This window comes from Canis lupus, chromosome 3, assembly GCF_003254725.2.
Source record: "Canis lupus dingo isolate Sandy chromosome 3, ASM325472v2, whole genome shotgun sequence".
Classification (NCBI taxonomy): Eukaryota; Metazoa; Chordata; class Mammalia; order Carnivora; family Canidae; genus Canis; species Canis lupus.
Window position 1 is genome coordinate 8,297,053 of NC_064245.1, and position 6,739 is coordinate 8,303,791.

General features: G+C 47.2%; 1 protein-coding gene and 1 long non-coding RNA gene across 3 annotated transcripts in view; one reads left to right on the plus strand and one right to left on the minus strand.

The window, feature by feature from the left end:
- The window catches only part of LOC112654113 (collagen alpha-2(IV) chain-like), a 125,640-nt gene extending 124,617 nt beyond the window's left edge, over positions 1 to 1,023 (minus strand). For both annotated transcript variants that reach the window (XR_003132752.3, XM_025438446.3), the window contains exon 1: positions 562 to 1,023. Coding sequence is in view for 1 of the 2 variants with exons in the window: in XM_025438446.3 (XP_025294231.1) it covers positions 562 to 1,004 (443 nt within the window). In the remaining variant the exon portion in view is untranslated. The remainder of the gene's footprint in view (positions 1 to 561) is intronic.
- Positions 1,024 to 1,047: 24 nt separating this feature from the next.
- Positions 1,048 to 3,153, plus strand: LOC125754824 (uncharacterized). Its single transcript, XR_007409687.1, has 2 exons — positions 1,048 to 1,187; positions 2,612 to 3,153. It is a non-coding gene; the product is annotated as an uncharacterized LOC125754824 (long non-coding RNA).
- The last annotated feature ends 3,586 nt before the right edge of the window (positions 3,154 to 6,739 follow it).

Here is a 6,739-nt window from a genome sequence, read left to right on the forward strand (position 1 = left end):
CGGGGGGTGGGAGCGGGTCCCCCCGCACGGCGACCTCCGGGGCGCGCGCGCGGCTCCCGGGGCTCCTGCGGGCGGACCGGCCGGGCAGCCCGGGCCGGGGGGAAGTGTCCTCTGGCTCCGCCCGAGCCCCGGGCCCCTCACGCAGCCCTGCCCGGCGGCCACCCCGGCTGCCGCGAGCGAGGCCGAGGAAAATGTCCGACTGTCGTCCTCCGGCGCGAGCAGGGGAGGACCCTCCCGGGGGACCGGGGACCCCCCCCGCGCTCGGGAACCCCGCGGGGACCGCGCGCACCGTGCAGACGGGCCGGGGTTGACCTGCGGGAAGGGGCAGCCCCGGCCCCTGCATCCAGGCGGCCTCGCCCAGGGCTTCGCGGGGCTTCCCTGCCCGCACCCCAGCCCGGGGGCCCCCGCGTCCCCGCCGAGCTCCTCCCGTCCGCCGGCGCATCCTCCCGCACCCCCAAAGCTTCCTCCGACACCCGCAGCGCGCCCAGCGCGCGCCCTCCGACTTCTTCGCCCCGAGAATGCGGGTGCGGAACTCCGGGGCCAACTCCCCCCGAGCCTCACCCGAAAGCGGGAGAAGACAGGGTGCCGGGAATCTGGGAAGTTCCAGCTGGAAGGTTCTCGACCCGCGGGCGGCGGGCGGCGTGCTGCGTGTGACTGACCCCACGCGCGAACGGGGCGCGCCCCGCCCGAGGGCAGCGCTTGGCGCCGTGCGCCCCCGGCAGGTCGCTCCCCGGTGGCCCCGGGTGGTGCTCTCCCCAGCGCCAGCCGCGTGTCTCCTCCCCAGATCCCAGCCTCCCTCCCCCGACCTCTCCCATCCCTGCTAACAGCGCGGATCCCGACCCGGGTTCTGGTTCCTCCGGATAGCCGAGCGCCCCCGGGGGCCTCGGGTTGGGGGGCTGGCGAGCTGGGGAGCGAAGGGCGAGCTGCGAGGACAAACCATAAGGAAGGTGAAGGAGAAGCCAGTGCACGAGGGCAGCGCAGGGAAGTGCAAACCCAATGAACATGCCCGAAAAATGCTGGAAGGACTGGAGGCCAAGGCTTCTGGCCAGAGGGGAACTCCCAGAAAGGAAAACCCAGCTCTCCGTGGGGACCCCACCACTGCCTGCAGTGGGTAGACTGGAAAGTTTGGAGCACCTGCCACCAGACTCCCCCCAGGAAGCGGTGGACAGGGACAGTCACTGATAAAGGTCAGGACCTAGCGCATGCCTTCCCCAGTCCCACTTCCCAACCTAAATTCCTGGGAAGGCCGATGACCCCAAGCTCTCAGCCATCCTGGAAAGTGACTGGTCATTGAGGAGTCGCTGGAAAGTAGAGCTGAGTCAGTTTACAGCTGGCCTGGCTGCCGTTTCCCTCTAGGCACCGTCTGGCTCCCTCACCCCTCCCTCCCGGCCTGGCCTATTAACTAAAGCCAGCCCTGGGAACCCTCCCTTAAATTAGTAAATCACTTTGGATGAGACAAGAAGGAAGTGGGGAGGGACAGAAGTCCTAAGACTGTGGTTGTTGTTATTTTTAAGTTCAATTTGATGTGTTTTTTTTTTAAAGATTTTATTTATTTGTCCATGAGAGACACAGAGGGGGCGGGGAGGCAGAAACATAGGCAGAGGGAGAAGCAGGCTCCATGCGGGACTCCATCTGGGGACTCCAGGATCATGCCCTGGGACGAAGGTGGCGCTAAACCTCTGAGCCACCCGGCCTGCCCAATTTGATGTATTTTTAGGTCAAGATAAAAATTTTCTGTTCAGTGAGTGGCCACGTTTTTGGCCTAAAATGTGGGAGAACGGCTGGGACAACACTTTCAATATTATCTGCTGGCAACCTTCTCTCACACTCTGGAGGTTCTGGTGGGCACGGCCACAGCTTCAGCGGCGCTGACGTAGAACCAGTCTGCGTGAGGAAGCCCCCACAAGGCCAGAAGTCAGACATTACAGCCTTAGGGTGTTCTAGTCTGTGTGCAGTCAGGCCACCCCGCACACACGAGCTTAGCATGTCTTTCTGGAGGGGAGCCAACCACCCACCCACACTTGGTAGGTGAAAAGACTCCTTTCTCCTGACCTCAGGGCTCCACCTCACTGAGGTTGGCTCCACACTCCAGAAGTGTCCTTACAGAAGCAGTCCCCAGTGTCCCACTTTGGGTTTTGGAGAGGCTGCGTCAAGTTTAATGATTAAATAAATAAATAAATAAAAGTTTAATGATAAAAATCTCCTTTCCTTCCCTTAATTCTTCTAAGACACAAAAGGCTAAGCTACTGGAAGGTCAAGCAGCTAGTAGAGACCTGCCCCAATGAGAAGTTTCTCCTTGTCTGCTCATTAAAAGAAAAATGACCTGTGAAATGGAACCTTGTTAAACTTAACATCCTTTCTGAAAATGGTAATCCCTCTGTAGGTGTTAGTCATTTTGATTTTAACTAAATGGTACAATCTCATGACAAAAAAAGTGTCCACTCACCCGGTGAGGATAAAAGGTCCAGTTTTTCCCCCTGAAAAGTTCTTGTAGCTAAAAAGAATGGGAGAGTGTATTTAAAGGAAGCAGAGTTGGTCTCAGGCAGGATTACAGAGCGGGTGGAGTGGACATTCTCTATAAATCTTTCCTGTTTTCGATTTGCCTTCCCAGCAGCCTCATCCACCTAATATCGCCGGTTTCCAAGCCAGTCCACCTCAACCAAATCAGATACCGTTGCCTACCAGAGTTGGTCTTGGAAAAGAGTGGCATTTTGATCGAAAGTGGCAGCGTAAAGGGAGACCCATGGAGAATCTTTCCTGCACTCCTTTAGTTTACACCTTTCTGATAGCCGTTTTGTTGTGAAGGTGAGTCTGCACAGAGCTTATCCTGGGTGGATGGGGAATGTGCAGGCCTACGGGCTTCACTGAAAAGAAAGAAAACTATATCCTTCCACATTCTGTAGCGCTTCAAGCAAGATCTAAGGGCACCCAGCCTTGATTGAGAACAGAAGGTTACATTCCCTAATGGAATAAGCTTCAAATTGGCCATATCAAATAGTCAAATTTGCTTCTGCATATACAGAATGGCAAGAGAAAATATTAATTTCAATTTTCAAGTCATCGAAAAGCACCTTGTGGACCACGTAATGGATAGAGCCATGTTAAAGTAATATGTGTGTGTGCTTTCACAAATAAATTTTCCCCAGAAATACAGACATCTGTCACGGAGTCAATTATCTTGCACAGCATGTGCTATAAAAGCACATAAAAGAAATAATATACTACATTGCTTATTTGAAAGTGATCAGGAATATGCAGCTTCATGCTGGCATGTCTTTAATTTCATGGTGTTAAGAAAAAACTATAGGAGTATGAAATAGCAAACCCTTTCCTACTGGAGTACTAATTCAATTACCTATCATGATATATGGAGGAGGGAAAATGTTCCCCGTTAACTGGCAGAAACACTATGGAACTATTTTCTTGTCTTCCTCTACTAACCCCTGTAGAGAGAACGTGAACATGAAGTTTCCTTTGAAAACAAAGGGATCACCACAGTCTGATCAGCTCCAGGGGTGTGCAGAAGAACAAGGCTGGAAATGGCATTCTAAGGACGTAAATTATCATTTAAATGAGGCTAGACTTTTAATGAAATTTATGCATCGAATAGACCTCAAGATATGAAAAGTGCAATAAGAGATAGTTAGGCCAAATCAAACTTTCTTGATGTAATGCAAATGTGGAACCTCTTTTTCATTTCTCTGGAAAACTCCCATTCTCCCTTCTTCCGCTGCATGATGCACACATAAATAAAAAAGCCAAATATTTTGCCGAAAGCCCTGCCAGGTTAAGTACACAGAGCTTTCTTGAATACCTCATATTACTTGAGACCCTTTAAAATAGATTTTTTAAAAAAATTCTGAAGAGAAATATCTTAATAGCTTCTCAGAGAGTAGAATGTATTATCATTGCAGTACAAAGGGCATCATTCATTTCTAATCCTCGGCTCCACAGGTGTTCCCTGCCCAGACTGTGGTTGACACTTAGAGGGCCTAATTATGATTCATATATCCCACATTCCCCAGGAACTGGTCCCTCTAATTTCACGCAATCCCTTTATTCGGAGGAGAAAAATACATTTCAGTCTTCCTACCTTGACATAGTGATTCTCAGCCCTGACTGCACATTAAAATTACCTGGGGAGCTTTAAAAATCCTGTTGCCTCAAACTTGCCTCGGGCCACATAATCAAGACTCTCTGGGGGTGGAGCCTGAGGACAGGCGTTCAGGTAAATCCCTAAGTGGTTTTTATTTGCAGCCCGGCAGCCCTTGGTAGAGTGTAAACACCTAGCAAATAAAAAGAAAGCTATTGTTTTTTAAATAAACTATTTAATATGAACTGATCTCCCAGATAGGTGCAGCTGTTCACTTTTCTTTTCTTTTCTTTTTTTTTTTTTCAACTCAAAGTTGTTAACCTGGCTCGACAAGGTAAGTTTTTCTTACCAAGTTATGTTGTCTCTACCTGTTTCTGGCTAAGATGGCGAGGCCAGCTCAAGGTGAAAAGTCCCTGACCTACCCTGGTTTTGGTGAGTTTGTTCCTGGCATCAAAGCCATAGATCACTGTAAGAAAATAGACTTGGGGGAAATTGAATCCTACAAGTCTGAAATTCCCACAAGTAATCCCCTTGAGCTATTAAACCATTATCCAATTTAGCCATTAAAAAACAGATACATGGTATAATTAATTCTTTCTGTAAAATCCAGGGTTTGGAAACAAGGACAGCCAGGATCATCAATTTTAAGTAGATTCAGCACTAATGAAGAACAAAATATTTGATTCTGAAAAAGGAGTGTTAAAATGCTGCCAGCAATCTCCTGTAAGTAGTTTAGTATCTTAAATATGCTTATGGAATTAAAATAGTTTAACCTGGAAGAAAATACACAATGGGTTTTATATACAGCATCATATTTAAGCCATAGAAACTTTCCCCTCACAATTCAGCCTGTTGGCATAAGAGAGAGCAAGGCACAATAAGCGGATGTTGGGAGGAGATCAGTTGATAGGAAATTGATATACTGGGGCAGTTAAATAAACTCATAGTATTTGACTGGACACTAGAGATTATAGCGTCAAGTAAAATCTAAGCCAATACTGCTTTTCTTCAAAGCCTTATTTGGAATGGTTACTAGCTGTATAGAAAGGTGGTATGGTAGAGATGAAAGCTGGAATAACCACTGAGTCACTAGTAATTTCTGGAAAATAATAATTCCAAATGACTCCACCAGCTTAGATGTTTCTAAATAAGAAATTCAGTTAATTTCTCACCTGATGGACTAATTCAATTTCTTAATTTAAAAAAGTGGGAATCCCACATATTTTTCAGGTAGAAGATATACCAAGGGTTATTAGTACATGTAAATGAAATTAAAAGACTGAGAGATTCTTTGAAAATATGAGTATACGATCTCACTTTTACCGAATTAAAAAAAGATGCATTATACTTTTCTGAACTTTTCAAAAGAAGCATGTAATATTGTTGGGAAAAGATCAATATTATTTTCAAAAGGCATAGTCTGCATCCTTTGTTAAGCATTTTGGTTCTTTTCAGTGACTTCAAAACTGAACATGAAATATATTTACTACACGAATAGTTTTCTTTCCCAAATTTGTATTTTCTTTTCATTTTGCACCTGTAGATTTGCATCTTTATTTTAGGTTCCTAGTGAGATGGCATTGGAGATCTGGTTCCCATAAGAAAAATCCCCATGTATGTAAAGAATGCCATAGATTTTCCAGTCTGATTTAACAGCAAGAAAACCACAGAGGGTGTTAATTTTTTTTGTTTTTATCCTGAACAGAAGAAAACAAAAAACAAAAAACCCAACTTTTCAAAGTAGAATTCAGGAAGTCAGAATACCTGATTCTCATTTTGTGCATTATTGCTCCTGAGTTGTGTGACATGCACATCAGTTCCCCTCTCTGGGTCTTTTTCTGGTACACAGTGAGGGGTTAGCCAAGACTGCAAGTTTTCTTTGAAAATATCACGAGGTTATTAAAAAAAGTGCACAAATTCATTCAAGGAAGTACTTTGGGTTCAGCCCCCTATGTTTCTAAAATATTGATGGCTACCAAAACCAAGTTTTTTTTTTTTTAAGATTTTATTTATTTATTCATGAGAGACAGAGAGAGAGAGAGGCAGAGACACAGGCAGAGGGAGACGCAGGCTCCATGCAGGTAGCCCGATGTGGGACTCGATCCCGGGTCTCCAGGACCATACCCCGGGCTGAAGGCAGCGCTAAACCGCTGAGCCACCCAGGCTGCCCCAAAACCAAGTATTTTTAAATGCCAGCATTTTCTTGAGGCCTGGGCAGGCAGACACTCTGCCTTTGCCCTTTGTGGAAGCCTTTGCTGTTGGGAAGAGGCATCAATGGGTATTTTATTCTCCTGAGATCAAGGCCTGAACCTCCTCAGGAAAGGACAGTTGAAACACTGAATGCCTGGACCCCTGAAGCAGGGAGGGAAGGATTGGTCGAAGTGGCAGTCACTTTGGGCCCAGAAGCAAAGCAACCAAAGGGAGATGGTCAGGAGGTGGATGATCGTGTAGTTGTACAGGTAATGGATCCAGTTATGAGTTTCCCTGTCTGCAGTGTATCCATTTCCTCATCTCCATGTCCTAACTTTGCTGAGTTTTGGAGAATGAAGGGGTTAATGCTTAGGAAACAGCTATGAGAGACATCTGTAAGAGCTACAGAAGCAGGGAAATGATGGTGGTGTGACCTGCAGAGCACCCCGGGGTGGC